Source organism: Hemiscyllium ocellatum, chromosome 14, assembly GCF_020745735.1.
Source record: "Hemiscyllium ocellatum isolate sHemOce1 chromosome 14, sHemOce1.pat.X.cur, whole genome shotgun sequence".
Taxonomy (NCBI): Eukaryota; Metazoa; Chordata; class Chondrichthyes; order Orectolobiformes; family Hemiscylliidae; genus Hemiscyllium; species Hemiscyllium ocellatum.
The window spans coordinates 21028138-21046833 of record NC_083414.1 but is presented as its reverse complement, the minus strand read 5'-3'; the positions used below and the strand labels follow the sequence as shown (position 1 = coordinate 21046833).

The window sequence follows — 18696 nt, the reverse complement described above, 5'->3', positions numbered from 1 at the left end:
CTGGTGGAATAGTAAAATTACCAGATTGCCTAAATTTGTGAAGTCAGATTCCTGGGAGAGATACAGTATTGGTAAATGTAATTATATATATGAATATGTACAAATTATTACTATGCTATTGGCTCTGAAAATATAATAACGCTAAGGTACGCATTTCTCAATATTTCAATGTTATGTGGACTTGGGTGGAGAACTACTTTGGCTCTCTAAGGAGATGGACCTACTTTATAGGTCTTTCTCAACGTATTAATGTCTATCACACCAATGTAACTTGTACCTGACTTCTACCATGTATGCATTGTGTAACAACAACATTGTCTCCAAGACAATCATCAACACCGGTCCCCCACAGGAATGTGTACTCTCCTCCATACTGTATTTCCTGTACACTCATGACTATGTGGCCATATTTCATCTGAACTCCATCTACAAGTTTGCTGACAACACCACTGTTGTAGTCCGGATATCAAACAATGATGAGATAGGATACAGGAAGGAGATACAGTGCTTAGCAGCATGGTGTAAAGATAACAATCTCTCCCTCAACTGCAGCAAAACTGAAGAGCTGATCATCAACTTCAGGAAGCAAGGAGGAGGTCATGCCCCTATCTACATCAGTGGAGCTGAGGTAGAGATGACCAAGAGCATCAAGTTCCTAGGAGTGATGATCACCAACAATCTTTCTGGACTATATTTTCAACATTTACCTTTCAGGTCTCAAACCTATAATATTGCATTTTTGTGATAGCCATTTTCATGAGTCATTGGTTCACTACCATCTCAGCAAATTCAGCATTTAACTGCTCTTTCATTTTATCTGTAAAAAAAATACTCATCATGGGTTGTTCCCAGTCAGATAGAAATTCTTTATTGGTTTACATGCCACACTTCAAGTGAAACTAAGACCGAATTAACTATGTAGTGTTTCTGATTGTTTAACTGCAGGTCAGGAGCATACTTGCAAGGTATAATTTCTCTGCCATCATGCCATTTAATATCACAAAGTACATAAAAAACAGAGCTTAGTTCAATGCATGCAATTACCCAGAGAGATGCTCCAACAGCAAAGGTTTAAATTTACTGGAAGAGTGGATGTATTTTCATTCACGAGTGCAGATAGGGTTTTGGCATCGACTCTGAGAAAACTCAGGGCTATAGTTAATCAGCCAAATACTTAATAATCATTTTACCTGGAGCTGTAAGGGAGCATCTGAATCCTCATAAATCCTCCGTGCTATACCATTATTTTCAAGTGCCATTTTCTCTAGAAAACTGTATTTAACATCATAACCAAACCCAAGGCAATACACATTGTATTTGCCATTGACAGCTTTTTTAACATTTTGCTGAATTTTTACTGGGTTTGATTCTCCTGTAATAAAAGTAAACATACAATTTACTTTGGTATCAATCATTTAATGAACACAATTCGTTTTTACAGACTTGTTAAGGGGCTCTGTTAGGAATGGTAGATTGACTTGACACTGTGTTAATAGTTGAAGCCCCATAATTAGAATGACTACCAACAATACTTTAATCATTGATCAATCAATTCCCACACCTGCTGAGACTACTATGAAGGATTCACCTTCTCAACCACTCCCCTCACCTGAGGCATGGTGAACTTCTGGTTAAATTCCATATCTCCCTAATGTGAGAGCAGCCCTGATATCTAGTAAGAATATAGCAACTTTACATGTACCTTACATTGCATGCAACAAATACTTTAGTAATAACTTAGCTTCCCATAAACAGTTGATCTATTTTATACTACATAAATGTTTATTGAAGAAATATTATCAATCCACTCTCAATCATTATTCTGTATGTTTTATCTCTAATATTAAAAAGCAACTTGTGATTCAAATATCACCCTGCATTCTTTGACCTGCGTATGGAGAAATGGAAGGGGCACATTGTGTCTTGAACAGCTCCGTCACTTCTCAGCCATAAGGTTGTGTGGATCATGTTCCACTCGAGACTTGAACATGGAATTTAGACCCACAGTGAAGTATTGAGGGAACACTGCACTACTGGAGGTGCCATTTTCATCAAGAAATCAAACACTATCAAATGGATATAAAAGATTCCATGGCATTATTTTGAAGAAAAATAGTTTTTACCGATGTCTTGATCATATATAAAAAAAAGTATATAGCCATCATATATGGTTCCACTGCTTGTGGAATCAGCTTCTAAGAAATAGATGGTTGAATTTTCTCCATTACCAAAGAAGCTAAACATTAAAAATAATTGCATAGCAAGCATCAGAACACAAGGGTCAGTGGTGGGGTGGCATGGTGACTCAATGGTTAGCACTACTGCCTCACATTGCCAGGGACTTTGGTTTGATTCTATCCTTGGGCAGCTGTGTGTGTGGAGTTTGCACATTCTCTCTATGTCAGCATGGGTTTCCTCTGGGTGCTCTAGTTTTCTTCCACTTTCTAAAAGATGTGCAGGTTAGGGGGATTGGTTATAATAAATTGCCCATCGTGTCCAGGGATGTGCAGACTGGGTGGATGAGATGGTGTATGGATAGGGTGGGTCGAGGTGGGATGCTCTTCAGAGGGTTAGTGTGGACTCAGTTGACTGAATGGCCTGCTTGCAACTTTAAGGATTCTATAATTGTTGGTCTCAGGTATTCCATTACCCTGTTCAGTTTTAAGCTTTAGATCTGTTAGCTAGACTCTCACAAGACCTATATAGAAGGCAATTATTTTCACTAACCTTCATTTGGATCACCATCAGTTAACAAAATAATCATGGAGACACTTCTTTCAGGCAGAAGCTTATCTTGATAGGCCTTATCCAGATGTTTCACTGCTTCTAGCATAGGGTCATTTATATTTGTTCCTGCAACAAAAGGCAGTATTATATTTTAAAATGTTGCAATCTGATTGTGTGATGCCACCAAAACATTTTTTGGCTGCTAAGTTGTAGATGACCGCCAATGTTTAAGAATTGAAAACTGCTTTCTGGGATATAATTCCAGCAAAATGGGTCATAAGTGTATCCACATTGAAAACTGTAGACTACACTCAGTCTGGTTGTGTTGCCCTGCCATTGTCCATCAGCAAAGAGTGAATTGACCAAAAGCCCATTCTGCAAGAGGCAGTCCAAACTCCAAAGAAAGTAAAGAAATCCTTTGGTGCAGCACTGGTGGTTTTGATGGATTGGAAAAGGATTCTGGGGCAGAAATTATTCTAAGAAAGATCACTTGCAACTACTGCAATCTTCCAGTGCATAATAAATAACTGCAAGCTGTGCACAATACTGGATATTTGGTGTCTTTATTGCACCTGTAATATGGAAACAGCATTATCATGTTTCTGGTCTTAGTTAAAATACATGGACAAGGCTTTCCAGTATCTTGTCAGCCTGGCTTAATAGTAGTAACCTTACCTCAGTTAGAATGTTCAAATTCTACGCAAGAGTTTGAATGCATAATTTTGGGTGATGTTTCAGTGCAGTAGTTTTTCATTGGCAGATGTGCCAGCTTTCAGATGGCAACTAAACTGAAGCACAATCTTCTTGTTTTGCTACAAGTAACAGATTCCATGACACCTTTTGAAGAGGAGTAGTGCTCAACATTTACCTTTAACCAACAACACTAGAAACTAGTGACTGATGATTAATCCAATTGCTGTTTGTGGGATCTTACTGTGAGCAAATTACTTACTGTGTCTACTGGCATAATACTAGTGACTATAAACACTTCATAAGTAATTCATTGGCTGAAAAGTGCCTTGTATACCCTGAGAATGTAAAATGTAGTATTAAAGTTTGAACTTGATTCAATCTATTGTAAGATATTGACATTTTAAAGGGTTTTTCTCAGGATGGCAGTCGGTGACAAGTGGTGTTGTGCAACTTTTCATTTTAGACATTAATGATCTGGATGAAGGAATTGAGGGTATTCCAGCTAAGTTTATAGATGATACAAAGAATTAATTCAGAGTCTAATTCTCTTGCAGAGACAAGTTAGGGATTTGCTTTGAAGAATTAGTACTCCCCTGTATTTACGTTTTCTGAACATGAATTTTGAAGAGCTTAGTACAACAAAGTCTCATCTCCAATTGAGATAAACAGTAATCTTTACCTCCTTTGGCTGAAATTGTTTTCACAAAACGTTTAGCTTCAGTCACGTTGTTTGGAGTTGCTTGAAAAATTGCATTTTTCCAAGTTGCAAAAGAATGATCAAAGATAATAATTCCAAAGTGATCCTTTGAGTCCATATCATCTAAAATTTTTATAAGAGCTTCATTTGTCTGGAGGGGACAAAACATCAGTTTAAAAATTGAACTTTAGAGCATCAACTTCATCGAGAAGATTATCTGTTGTACATAACAGGCTTTGATGCCATTTTTCATGTCAAGTTGCTATCCTGTGACGATGGTACCTGGGAATCAGAGCTGAACTGACAGAGAATTTTGATGAAATAATTTGAAGTGGAATAAATATATAAATTAAGTATTGAAATATTAACAATATTAAGGAAGTAGAGTGTCAACATATTCTAGTGTGGATTTAATCTAGTAGTCTGTTTACTTTTTATTGTCTTCTTTCTTAAATTAAAGTGAATATGCATCAATTATTCTTTATTGATCCAATGTGAGGCTACATCTGTGCATTTTGATTCAGTGAAACTCAAATACTGAACCAAAATAATCAGCGTTTCTGGCATTAATTGATCATTGATCACTTGAGGATATGCTTCACAGCGTAATATTTCCTGACTGCTGGGCAAGTACCATGAACCACCAAAGCTAAATTCCAATGAGGTGATCACACAAACTCAACCCATCTCTATCAGCTGCTCTATCAAAGCATTGGATGAAGGTGCAGCACAATAAAAGCAGGAAATAATCAGAGGGATACTTTTCACTGGACCTCAACCATATACTTCTTATTGATCAATTCAACACCTTTTGGTGCCATCTGGCTCAATGTCAAAACATTTGCCTTTGCTTCAGTGGAGAGTGAAGTACAAAACTCTACATTGACACTTCAGTGCTATACTGAGAGAGTACCACCTTCCAGATGAAATGTTAAAATAAAGTCCCACTTGTCTCTCTCAGGCAGTTGCAAAACATCCCACAGCATCCCACTTCAAAGAAAAAGAGGAGATTACCTGGTTATTATCGCTTGACTGTTTGTGTATTTGCGTTGTTGGAAGTTGGGGACCCCTTTAAAACTGAATTATTTCAGGGCTGGGAGTTTGCTAAATGTGTATGGCAAAAGACAGAAAATTATAGGCTGTTTAGTCTAACCTCAGTCATGGGCAAGATTTTGGAGTCCATTGTGAAGGATTTCTGAATACTTGGAAGTGCATAGTAAACTAGGCAAAGTCAGCATGGTTTCATCAAGGAAAGTCATGCCTGACAAAGCTGCTAGAATTCTTTGAGGAAGTAACAAACAGGTTAGACCAAGGAGAGTCAATGGAGATTACCAAGAAGAGCTTTGACAAAGTGCCGCACAGGAGGCTGCTGAGTAAGATAAGGGTCCATGGTGTTAGAGGCAAGGTGCTAGCATGGATAGAAGCTTGGCTGTCTGCAGAGAGCAAAGAGTGGGAATAAAAGTATTCCAGCTAAGTTTATAGATTATACAAAAATAGATTAGATTAGATTACTTACAGTGTGGAAACAGGCCCTTCGGCCCAACAAGTCCACACCAACCCGCCAAAGCGCAACCCACCCATACCCCTACATTTACCCCTTACCTAACACTACGGGCAATTTAGCCGTTGCCTAAATTGCTTTAGCAATTTAGCATGGCTAATTCACCTGACCTGCATATCTTTGGACTGTGGGAGGAAACCGGAGCACCCGGAGGAAACCCTCGCAGACATGGGGAGAACGTGCAAACTCCACACAGTCAGTCGCCTGAGTTGGGAATTGAACCCGGGTCTCAGGCGCTGTGAGACAGCAGTGCTAACCACTGTGCCACCGTGCCACCCACAAAGGGTAGAGGGATAGGTAGCATTGAGGAGGCAGGAGACTGCAGAAGGATTTTGACAGATTAGGAGAGTGGGCAAAGAAGTGGCAGATGGAGTATAATGAGGGAAAGTATGAGGGCATGCACTTTGGTAAGAATAGAAGCATGGATTATTTTCTAAAAGGGGAGAAAATTCAGAACTCTGAAGTGAAAAGTGGCTCTACTCCAGGATTCTCTCAAGGTAAACTTGCAGGTTAAGTCTGTAGTTAGGAAGGTAAATTATTTTGAGAGGACTTGAATATAAAAGCAGAGATGTACTTCTCAGGATCTATAAGACTCTGGTCAGACCACTTTATGTGCACAGTTTTGGGCTCCATATCTCCAGAAGGGTGTACTGGCCCTGGAGTTGGTTCAGACGAGGCTTATGAAGATGGTCTCAGGAATGAAAAGCTTAACATATGAGAAATGGTTGAGGATTCTAGGTAAATACTCATTGGAGTTTAGAAGGATAAAGGGGGATCTAATTGAAACTTACAGAATACTGATTGGCCTGAACAGAGTGGATGTTCAGAAGATATTTCCATTGGTAGGAGAGACTAGGACCTGAGGGCACAGACTCAGAGTAAAGGGAAGACCTTTTAGAATGCAGATAAGGAGAAACTTCTTTAGCCAGTGTGTGGTGAACCTATGAAATTCACTGCCAGAGAAGGCTGTGGAGGCCATATCATTGAGTATATTTGCGATAAGTAGGTTCTTGATTATCAAGGGGATCAATGGTTAAGGGAGAAAAGGGGAGAATGGGGTTATCAGCCATGATTGAATGGCAGGGCAGACTTGATGGGCTAAATGGCCTAATTTCTGTTCCTATGTCATAGACTCATAGAGTCATAGAGATGTACAGCATGGAAACAGACCCTTCGGTCCAACTTGTCCAAGCTGACCAGCTATCCCCACCCAATCTAGTTCCACCTGCCAGCACCCAGCCCATATCCCTCCAAACCCTTTCCATTCATATACCCATCCAAATGCCTCTTAAATGTTGTAATTGTATCAGCCTCCACCACTTCCTCTGGCAGCTCACACCATACACGCACCACCCTCTGTGTGAAAAAGTTGCCCCATAGGTCTCTTTTATATCTTTCCCTCCTCACCCTAAACCTATGTCCTCTAGTTCTGGACTCCCCAACCCCAGGGAAAAGACTTTGCCTATTTATCCTATCCATGCCCCTCATAATTTTGTAAACCTCTATAAGGTCACCCTTATATTTAGTATTTCCTGTGCAGCATGTTACCTCATTTAGCAGTATGAACACACCTTCTCCAAGCATAAAACAAATCTCGAGCATATGGAAACAAAGAAAAGGTCATCAAAATCACCAAAGTCATGATGTTCCATTGTATTGATGTCAAGTATTTATTCGGTTTAAACTTTCTTATTATCAGTTTGTTGTTATGGAGACAATGATGTTTTGGTCTGAGAAGGAATGACAACTAAATTTCAAATAGAGGTGAGCAAAGGGACATGTATAACTGCCAAATGGTCATTGGCCAAGATGGTTCAGATGGGGATTGATGCCGCATAGATTGCCAGTCCCCAAAATAAGGTTTATCAACGGAATCAAGGAGTTCCCTAAAATCAATCAGAAGGAAGAACGAGGACTCTTACCACCGAAGACTACCACCATGAACAGTAAAATATCAAGGACAAACACTCAACCATTCCAAACCTATAGCGGTCTGTATTCCCAATCCTCTCTTCTCCAGAATGGCTTTGGGATAAGTCAAGCATTCTCATCTGTCATGAGTCACATATTTCCCATCTTTTTCATTTCATTAAATAATGCATATATCTGAACTGCTGTTTCTTATCAACTCAATAAACTAGGTTAAATTTTTGAGAGGATTTCTAGCTCAGGTTGATGATAAGTCTGTAAGTTAGCTTCAAGTTCAGCGAGCTAATGTACAAAATTGCTTACAGACAGTCAAGTGTCTATATTAGTAACTGCAATCAAGGACCTCTAAAACTAATGTGTTTAAACAACAACTATTCTACAGAAACTTCACTGGCTACAAAACAATTTTTAAGTTGGTATCATCTTTTTCATGGTGGTGAATGTGTGGAATGGTTGTTGACACACAAACATCGGGGTAGGAAAGAGAGCGAGAAACAAGTAATTTTCATTTTCCCTCCTCCACCAAAAAAACTTCCCTTACCTGACGCATTTTTGTACCCCTCATAGATCCACTGTGGTCTATTACAAAAATGACGTTTTTAGGGATCCTGGGTAAATCAGCAGGTGCAAAATGATGCACAAAATATCCATTTACAATCTAAAGAATATAAAATATAAAATAAAATAATCAGAATAAAAAAATCCTATGGAACTTCCATTTTAAATATAATGTTCAATTACCTGAACACTACCAGCAGACAGGTCTCTATTGACATCATATACTATGATGAAGTCTCCATTCAGAATTGTCTCATGACAATCAGGACATTTGCGCTGTTGTTCAAGAGTTGGTTTGAAAGAAATATGGCCCTGAATGAAACAGTAACCCAATGTTAATTTATATAGTTATTAATTTGTTTAACCTAACAAAATGTACATAGCCACTTACCCTTGTTGCAGTAAGTGTCTTTTTCACAAGTGAAGTCAGATTATTTTTTAAGAACTTTGCATCAACATTCAGAAAGGAAATGCCTTGTGGTTCAAAGATATGTACATCAATCTGGAAACAGCATATAAAAATGCAAGAATGTTTAGTTATCAAATCGGAAAATCAGAACAGCCACATCTAAAATATGTTAGTAATTACTGACTAGTAGTAGAAACGTACCTGGAATTCTTTGACAAACTGTTGGGGTTTTACTTTGATGTTCATCTTATATTTCCCCAAGTTACGTTTTAATAATTCTTCATATGTTAGTTCAAATGTGACTTTTTTGGTTGCTCCAATATTTACTGACACTTTAAACTTCTCCATTTTTCTGCCAGATGCTCTTTGTTTATTAGAAAGCAAAAAGCTGCAGTTAAAGTCTTGTACATGTAAGATGATGGATATTGTAAGGAGCAAGTTCTCATTAAGTTGTTATGCCAATGTAAAGTTGATATGAAAAATAACAAGGGTGGCATAAAGATTGATGGTTTGTTAAAAGTGCCTTCAACAAATTCAGAATATCTTAAAAAATGCATCTCAGTGACAAATTACTTTTGAATTGTAGTCACTATTTTAATATATGGAAACGTGATAGTCAATTTGCGTACAAACAGGCCCACCAAATAGCAATGAAAATAATTAGATAATCCATACAAAATGTTATTTGATAGAATTAACTTAGATGTAAAGAAGAACATAATTTCAAGCATTACTTTAATGCATTTAAATTACTTGAGTTGATCAGAAACACATGATTACTCCTTTGACCTATATAAAATCTGAGCTCAATCATATCAATTGTATCCATCATAAGAATTACATCATGAGGTATCAGTTAGTTATTTGAAGTTTCTCAATGAAATATTTGAATTTGAACTACAGCAAAAATTAATTATTTAATTTATGCATTATTGGTGCTACCTACAAATTTACAAATTATTTTTCTCTACTCAGAGTGCTTTCATGACCCCCCCAACCTTGTCTCTTGCATGTCAGAATGTTAAACATTGGAGAGCAGGATGTGCTGTCACTAAATTGCTGAATGAGTGACTAAGTGAATGCTTTCCCTTTATCAGAAATGGATTATGGTTAACAGCCCACTTTGCCAATTAGGTTTGCTCAAGTTACATCTTTAGATTGGATGGAATCTTTTCAGTTTATATAATACAAATTAGTTTTTCTGTGATGTTCCATAACTGGCAGGGAATTCCCAGATGCAGGTAACAAGCAAGAGATGAAGCTTTCACAGAATAACTCCTTCTCAGCTATATTCCTATTGAGTGCTCAGAACAGTAGAATCACCAAATCACACTGGCACATTTTGAAATTTTGAGCGAGCATAGATTTAAGATTACTTTAGCCATTTGGGTTGAAAACTTGCTTGGCCAGAGGTGATGACAAATGGACAATGGCTTATCTGTTTTGGATGGGATGGTGAACCCTGCTTACTGAAGTTTCATGTATTTATTCTCATTTCTTTGCTGTTATTACTGCTTTTCACTCATCAGATAGTAAAGGAAATAAACTATTGAAAAATCAAAGTTATCATTGAAGCGAAATAAAATTACTCTCACTTCACAAGTCCTGCAGTCTTTCCCTGTGAAACTGCTTGTTGGTACTGGTGCTGAGCAACTTCTTTCTCTTTTACGGCTCCCACATAAGTCACTCCATCTAGAGTCCTGCAGAGAGAGAGAGAGAGAGAGAGAAAAAATACATGGACAGTATAACAGGAGCCTGACTGCTTAATTTTGTTTCATATATGCTCCATAAGTCTTCCACATTTTCTTTATTTTGGTAAAAAAATGTCTTCTTGTAAAACACAGTAAGATTTATAATTATTACATTGCATTTGACATATCTTTTAATTGCCAGGACATGTGTTGATTAAATATTTATGCCTGTTTTGACTGGAGAGCCTGGATAGAGGTCAGGGGAAACTATTTTGCACCATTATTAATGAATATATTCAATTTGTATTAACATAGGCATCTTGGAAAGCTTTTCTATTTTTGCTACAAGAACCAAAATGAACAGATTTAAATCAAATCCTTTCATTCCTTGTAAGCTGTTCAGAAAGAACACACACATTTTTAGTATGTATCTAGGTCTGTACCAGACTTAAACACTGGTGTACACCTAGCAGTCTGAGTTTAAAATGCCACTTCAACTTCAGATGGACATGGGTGCAGAAAAATGAGCAAATGATTGTCTTGGAAACAGCAATAAGGATAACCCTTTCTCTGGGAGAAAAAGACAAGGAAAAGGATGTCAGACACTGGATTGGAGAATCCTGAAGGCTGGGACTGAGAGAAGGCATAAAGTAGACAGAAATCATAACCACAGAGAGACAGTCCTATGAACATTGAATTTTCAGTAGTCCTCATAGATTGCAAATCTACAGAAAAAAAAGAGAGATAGGAAAAAATATATTTCAGATTGAAGTGAATTGAATCAACTGTTCTTTTCCAGATTCCAACAAATGATCAAGTGTTGATTCTGAATACTGAAATAAATGGAATTAATTAGAAATGCAAAAAGAATTGGAATGTAGTACAAAGGGTTTGATGGTTTATGAACCATTCATTTGTAGTTCACCTCAAGCTATTTATTATCTGCAATTTATACCCATTTATTGAAATTACTTGTAAATAGTCTAGTAATTTTTTGACTCTGAACTGAATGCTCCAAGCACATTGAATTCAGAGAATTGGAGTGTTTTATATATTTCCTGGAATTCCAAGTGGAAGTTTGGCTTGTGTCCAGTGTAATAAAAAGCTTAACTATAACCAACATGGACTGTGCCCAGTCGATTAATAACACATGGGTTTTGCATTTGGAAATCAACTTCCTGGCTTTGAACAAAGCCTGAATTGCATCAGATATTGAGCAATTCATTTTCTCCTGTATGTTTTGGAAGATTCATTTGGAAATCTAAACTTTGTTCTACCCAGTTTCCAATTTGGTAAGAACATGCTCTCACTATATTGGACATAGAATTTAAAGATTCATCAATCAGTTTTCATTAATAAACACATTTTAAAAAGTATTTCACCAAGACACAGAATTGCTTAAGATTGTAATGCATAAATGTCAATATTTACTCCTCTAAATAACCCAAAACGCATACAAACACACAACCAGTTACACAAGGAACAGAGGAAGAAAATGATCTCTCTGTGCAGAGTTTCACTTTGGTCAATAACTTTAATTTTTGAAGTAAAGAAAGATAGGTGCAGTATGTTCAGATGGCTGTCAGTCTAGCATTCTGGCATGTGAAAACTGTTGTGACTAACGTAGGCAGATATCTCTGGCAGGCATACCATGCTCAGGAAACACAATATTAAGATTCTTCCAGTTACTCTTCAAGAAAGCGATCAGATCTAACATTGAGTTCACTACAACGATGCCTTAAAACAGATGTCTCAAGCTAAGCAGTTCCTTCCTTCTGGTTGGCTTCCACAACTGGAATTCAAAATCATTGCCAAGTATGCAAAGCACTGTTCAAACAGAATAGCCACAGCACAAAGCCATAAAAAAAATTTAGTTACTTTGCATGAAGTAAGTTCAATTTAGCAGGACCAGAAATTGTCTGGAACCAGATGGTTTCCAAGAAATATCTTGTTAAAAGAAGTTCCAGTGTGACTCTTCATTGATCTGTTAAAAAAAAAGTCTAGGTAACCCCACAACTCTGCAAACTGAAGTCCACAAAAATTATGAAAAATGAAACCATCATAACAAAACAGTGAGAAGACCCAGGGTATACGTCTGCACCCTATAAGATCCTAAGATGTTCTGTCTTTCCCCACCCAAGTCTTTGTGACATCAACAGATGGGCAGACCTTGATACAGACTCCAATATGAATCTTTTTGGAATCATTAACTTGTATAACATTTCAATCCAGCTTTTTTCTTGTATTTAACATTTATACATTCATGTATATAATTTCATTTGCTGCTACTCCAACTTGCCTCAATACTTCCCAAATTCAGGCAGTCTGGAGATTTCACAATTCTTCTGGAAGACATCCTCTTTGGACTAGGAAGATTGATATATTTTTGAGGATTGTTGACTTTGATTTGGTTCTTGACTCTGCATGGTCTGTAAAGTTTCTGTACATGAAGGATCTATTACACCTTGGATGTCCTTCACCGAGGTTGACATTCATGGTAAAACAGGTGGTCAGCCCATTGTCTTATATGGAGGATTTTTAATTTCCTGGATTTTGTTTGCAGCGGAATTTGCCTCATAACATTATCTGGGGTTTTTTTTAAACTCATGAATTTCCTTCATGGAAGATGGTTGCTCTGTTGAAACAAATATTTTCTCTTTTGCAATAATCTGAATCTCTGTGCCACATAGTTTCATCTTGACTGCGTCCTAAATCTGTGGACATCAGTCATCACACCTCAGTGTTGGCTCACATGTAGTTGTATGCATTGTAAGACTTTTTAAACCCTGTAATTTAGCTATAGTGTACCTCTGTACTGCTATTGAGATATTACCCAAGTCTTTATAGTTAAAATAAATGTTCCCACTTTCTGTGGTCAAAATGCAGGGTTCCCACTTTCTGTGAGCAAAATAGAGGTTCTCCTTTCTGTAGACAAGGTTGATGGTTCCTGCTTCATGGATAAAGTGGATGGTTTCCTATATTTCACAGCTCTACCAACAATGCCAGACTCTCCCATAACTTACCCAAACATAGCATGGTGCCTATGACCTTAATAAATTTATTCCACTTGAACCTTGGTTTAAGTTATAGAACATATAACAATACAGCGCAGACAGGCCCTTCGGCCCTTGATGTTGCGCCGACCTGTGAACTATTCTCAGCTCGTCCCCCTACACTATCTCATCATCATCCATGTGCTTATCTAAGGATTGTTTAAATCTCCCAAATGTAGCTGAGTTAACTAAATTAGCAGGTAGGGCATTCCATGCCCTTACCACTCTCTGAGTAAAGAACATGCTTCTGACATCTGTCTTAAATCTATCACCCCTCAATTTGCAGCTATGCCCCCTCATACAAGCCAAAGTCACCATCCTAAGAAAATTACTTCCACTGTCCACCCTACCTAATCCTCTGATCATCTTGTAGGTCTCTATCAAATCTCCTCTTAGCCTTCTTCTTTCCAATGAGAAAAGACCTAACTCTCAGCCTTTCCTCATAAAATCTTCCCTCCAGACCAGGCAACGTCCTGGTAAATCTCCTCTGCACCTTTTCCAATGTTTCCACATCCTTCCCAAAATATGGTGACTAGAACTGTACACAATATTCCAAGTGTGGCTGCATTAGCATTTTGTATAGTTGCAGCATGAAATGAAACCTAACACACCGTATGCTTTCTTAACAGCACTATCAACCTGGGTGGCAACTTTCAGTGATCTATGTACATGGACTCCAAGATCCCTCTGCACATCCACACTACCAAGAATCTTTCCATTGACCCAGTTATTCTTCCCGAAGTGCATCACCTCATATTTAGCTGTATTGAACTCCATTTGCCACCTCTCAACCCAATACTGCAGTTTATCCAAGTCCCCCTACAACATGAAACATTCTTCCAAACTGTCCACTACTCCACAACTTTAGTGCCATCTGCAAATTTACTAATCCATCCACCTATGCCTGCGTCTAAGTCATTTATAAAAATGACAAACAGAAGTGGTCCCAAAACAGATCCTTGTGGCACAACACTAGTAACCAGACTCCAGACTGAATATTTTCCAACAACCACCACTCACTGTCTTCTTTCGGAAAGGCAGTTTCTAATCCAAACTGCTAAATCACCCTCACTCCCATGGCTCTGCATTTTCTCTAGCAGCCTACCATGTGGAACCTTATCAAAGGCTTTACTGAAGTCCATGTATACCACGTCAACTGTTCTACCCTCATCTACATGATTGGTCACCTACTCAAAAAACTCAATGAGGTTTGTGAGACATGACCTGCCCTTGACGAAACCATTTGACTATCTGAAATCAAATTGTTGCTTGCTAGATGATTATAAATCTTATCTCTTACAATCCTTTCCAAAACCTTTTCTATAACAGAAGTAAGGCTCACTGGTCTATAATTACCTGGGTTATCTCTACTGCCCTTCTTGAACAAGGGCACAACATATGCAAGCTTCCAGTCCTCTGGTACTAAACCTGTAGACAATGATGACTCAAATATCAAAGCCAAAGGGTGGCATGGTGGCTCAGTGGCACCTCACGGTTCCAGATTCGATTCCAGCCTCGGGTGACTGTCTGTGTGAAGTTCGCACATTCTCCCTGTGTCTGCGTGGGTTTCCTCTGAGTGCGCTGGCATATCTCCCATTTTTATCACAGCTTCAAAAGTCTTTCTATCATTTTCTTCAGTCAGTTTAGGATGTTAAATTGCCTATTTGTCACTATATTTCTGGCCTTGTCTCATTCTCCAGCTTAGAAATGTCAGTTTCAATTCCTTCTAAGGTTCCTGTTTTCCCTTTCGTAGCCATGCCTCATGTTACCAACTTGCTTCAACACAATACTCATTGTAAGTGGTAAGTAAGCACTCCTTTTTAACTTCTGGCTCAGTCAACCCATTCTGCGCCATTAATTTAAAGTTTCCTCCCCTTTGCCCAACAGGGATTTTGGCCTATACTCATGGGGTTCTTTGGAGAAAGTGAGTCCTGCAGATGCTGGAGATCAGAGCCAAGTTTGAGTGGTGCTGGAAAGGCACAGCAGGTCAGGCAGAATCCAAGGACCAGGAAAATTGACGTTTCTGGCAAAAGTCCTTCATCAGAAATGAGGTTGGGAGCCTCGGGGGGTGGGGGGGGGGGGGGGGTGGCGGGGGAGATAAATGTGAGGGAGTGGAGCTGGGGGGAAAGTAGCTGAAAGTGCAATAGATGGATGGAGGTGGGGGTAATGGTTTTAGGTTGGAGAGGAGGGTGGAGCGGATAGGTGGGAAGGAAGATGGACAGGTAGGACAGGTGCCGAGTTGGAAGGTTCAATCTGGGATAAGGTGGGGGGAAGGGAAATGAGGAAACTGGTGAATTCCATATTGATCCTGTGTGTTTGGAGGGACCCAAGACGCCTCCAGGCGTCAGGCGGTTTGGGTTTGGCAATGGAGGAGGCCCAGCACCTGCATGTCCTTGGCAGTGGGAGGGGGAGTTAAAGTGTTCAACCATGGGGCAGTGAGATTGCATCACGCGTGTGTCCCAGAGATGTTCTCTGAAGCGTTTTGTAAGTAGGCGTTCTATCTCCCCAATGTAGAGGAGACCACATTGAGGTTAATGGATACAGTAAATGACATGTGTGGAAGCGCAGTAAATCTCTGATCGATGTGGAAGGCTCTTGGAGCCTTGGGTGGAGGTGAGGGGGAAGGTATGGTGGGTCTTTGCCTGTTTTATTTCTTGATGACTGTCTAATCAGTATTGCTCCTCCAGGTCTACTAACTCATACTTCTGTGCTTGTTTCACCAGATTTGAAGTAAGAAGCCTTACGATGTTACCTACTCCCAGTATGAACACTGCCACAATCCTCTTCCCTCGACTATGACTAAAGCCTTACTTGAACAACAGTGGTAGAGGTAAACCAACAATGTTTCTTAACAGGAAGTTGCTATTGTCTTCAACAAGATGGGATGGCACAGAGGCTCAGTGGTTAGCACTGCTGCCTCACAATGCCAAGAATCCACGTTCGATTCCACCCTCAGGTAACTGTCTGTGTGGAGTTTGCACATTCTCCCCATGTCTGCATGAGTTTCCTCCCACAGTCTATGGATGTGCTAAGTTGACCTTTAGTGTTCAGGGATGTATAAGTTAGGTGAAATATCCATGGGAAATAGGGGTGGGGGTGGGGGTGGATCTGGGTGATTTGCGCTCAGTGTGAACTTGATGTGTTGAATGGCTTGCTTTCACACTGTAGAGATTCTATGATTACACTTGTGAGTGGACCAAATGAGTATGATGAAGATGTAGTTTCTTACATGGTGAAAAGCAGGTACAAGATACATTTGTAAGTTGCTACAAGTATGAGGAGACCTAAGAACCTAATTCTCACTTTCGAAGATTCTAAGTTGTTCACCCTTTTCCCATCCAAATCCTAATAACGTTCAGTTTGGGTGGAAGTTGAAGCAGTCTCCAACATTACTCTTTCAGAACCATTACAATCTACGTCAGTAGTTGGTTCCAATTTGCATACATGAATGAAACTTTTCTGCCTGCTTTAGGCTGGTGCCTTAGTTGCTTGAAGATCCTTGCAGGTTAAGACTATAAGGGACAACAATGTGGCAAGGTCAAAGGAAGCAACTAACCTATCATGTTTTAACTCCCAACCTGCCTTCTTTCTGTTGAAAATTTAGATAAAACTGAACTTCTAAGTAAGTATGGTATGTTATGGATCAGTCCAGACCCCTCAAAACATTTTAAGAAGATAGCCCAGACCCTAACTTTGCTATTTGATTTAAACAAGTATAAGTGGCTATTCCCGGAAAGAATTAACTGGTCAGACTACTTAGTTTTAAACAAAAACAGAAGATATTTACAATATAAGTGAATGAAACACAAAGAACAGAAAATAGAATACCAAAATAACTTATCATATCCGAACACAATAGGCTATCCCAATTTACTGATGCTGTTCCAAAATCAAATTCAAAACCCTTTGACACAAAAGCCAAAATATAACAAGGGCTCACAGGCGTGAGGTTAGAAGGAGGGAGGGTCCAGCCTGAACTTGCCCTCAGCAGCTTTGCTTCACACAAATTGCTACTGAACTGAATCAAAAACTCAGCTGCTAGGACTGGCCACTCCTCTTTCATTATACAAGCTTTTTTTTTAAGCTTGAAAGCCTTCTCCTTGAGGCAGTATCTGCTATTTGTAAACAAATGGATCCTAAAATCTATCCAAACTCTCAGACCTTTCAGAGTCTGGGCTGTTTACTACCTCACTGAAAAAAAAATCAAAGAATATCTAACTTTACCAGAATGAGCTGCCTCATCACAAGTAGGATCTGTGATGGTGTAAATAGAACAATGGATTGGTAGACCTATTCTTATTTCTTATTTTGTATTTTTCTATTACTCAAATTTCTTACACTTCAATTGGCAAGTGATCTTGAACATTGTGTATTAAAACAGTAGAAAAGAACTAGATGTTGGGAGCTACAGTAATGTTATGCTCTCCATCTACTGGTTATACTGCTGTATAATATTCAGCTTTAAAGCTGTATTCTTCATTTATTAGTTTGCAGCACTGTAATCTGTAACAAAACGGCACAGAGGTTGACTACGTTTGCTTATTGTGCAATATTTGTACAATCTTCCATTAAACCCTAAGCTACAAGGAAACAAAGAATGTACCCACATAGGATTTCTGCCCTTTTTTATATCTCTTCCATTTGCTTGAGTTTTTTAAAATCAAGTTTAACAAGATGTTAGTTTAGTGTTTGTGTTGTTTACACCCTTTAATGGCAACATTCTAAATCCATCAGCAAGGAATCAATATTGAATACAGACATTTTCAAACTACAGTCTCCACAAATTTACCAGGTTTATACAAGAAAATAATCAAAGATGCAAACAATTCATTTGTACTAATTTGCTTAATACTGCAGCTGATACTCACATGCTGAAATTGGTAATGAAGGCTGTCTTGGGTAGATCCATTTCAAAGAAAGCTTCTTTTGACTTATTTGCTCGATTCACTACCCGGCTGATTACCACGTTGTGAGCAAATCGAGAAGTAACTTTGGAATCAATCTTCATATTATAGATTTCAAGATCCCTTCCCTGAAGAAAATTAAAGTATAATTTTTCAGGGAAAAGCAATTGATGAAAGAGACTAAAATTATTTGTAAATCTATCTTAAATTAGCACTGTAAGCTGCACTACTGGGATATTAGTGATTAAAAAGTGTCTTGTCCAAACTTTCATGTCATGAGACTGACAAGAAAAAAACTGACTCATAACACCAAAATGTTTATCTACAAGACCTGTATCTTCAACACATCGCTGTACAGAAACAATGCATAGACAATTTGTAGCTACCAAGAACAAAGACTCAATCACTTCCATTTCTGGTGCCTCTGAAATATCATTGACATATCACCAATAAAACAGTCCTTGCCAATATGTT

At 38.6% G+C, this 18696-nt stretch overlaps 1 protein-coding gene across 1 annotated transcript in view; it reads right to left on the bottom strand.

The window, feature by feature from the left end:
* Nucleotides 1-18341, bottom strand: part of LOC132822097 (inter-alpha-trypsin inhibitor heavy chain H3-like) — a 79314-nt gene extending 60973 nt beyond the window's left edge. Inside the window, exons 1-9 of the mRNA XM_060835128.1 lie at nucleotides 18187-18341; nucleotides 10170-10274; nucleotides 8776-8938; nucleotides 8557-8667; nucleotides 8355-8477; nucleotides 8149-8265; nucleotides 4100-4268; nucleotides 2728-2853; nucleotides 1191-1372 (exon numbers count right to left, since the gene is read on the bottom strand). Coding sequence (XP_060691111.1) covers nucleotides 1191-1372; nucleotides 2728-2853; nucleotides 4100-4268; nucleotides 8149-8265; nucleotides 8355-8477; nucleotides 8557-8667; nucleotides 8776-8938; nucleotides 10170-10274; nucleotides 18187-18326 — 1236 coding nt within the window. The 5' untranslated portion in view covers nucleotides 18327-18341. The remainder of the gene's footprint in view (nucleotides 1-1190; nucleotides 1373-2727; nucleotides 2854-4099; nucleotides 4269-8148; nucleotides 8266-8354; nucleotides 8478-8556; nucleotides 8668-8775; nucleotides 8939-10169; nucleotides 10275-18186) is intronic.
* Between the last annotated feature and the right edge of the window lie 355 nt (nucleotides 18342-18696).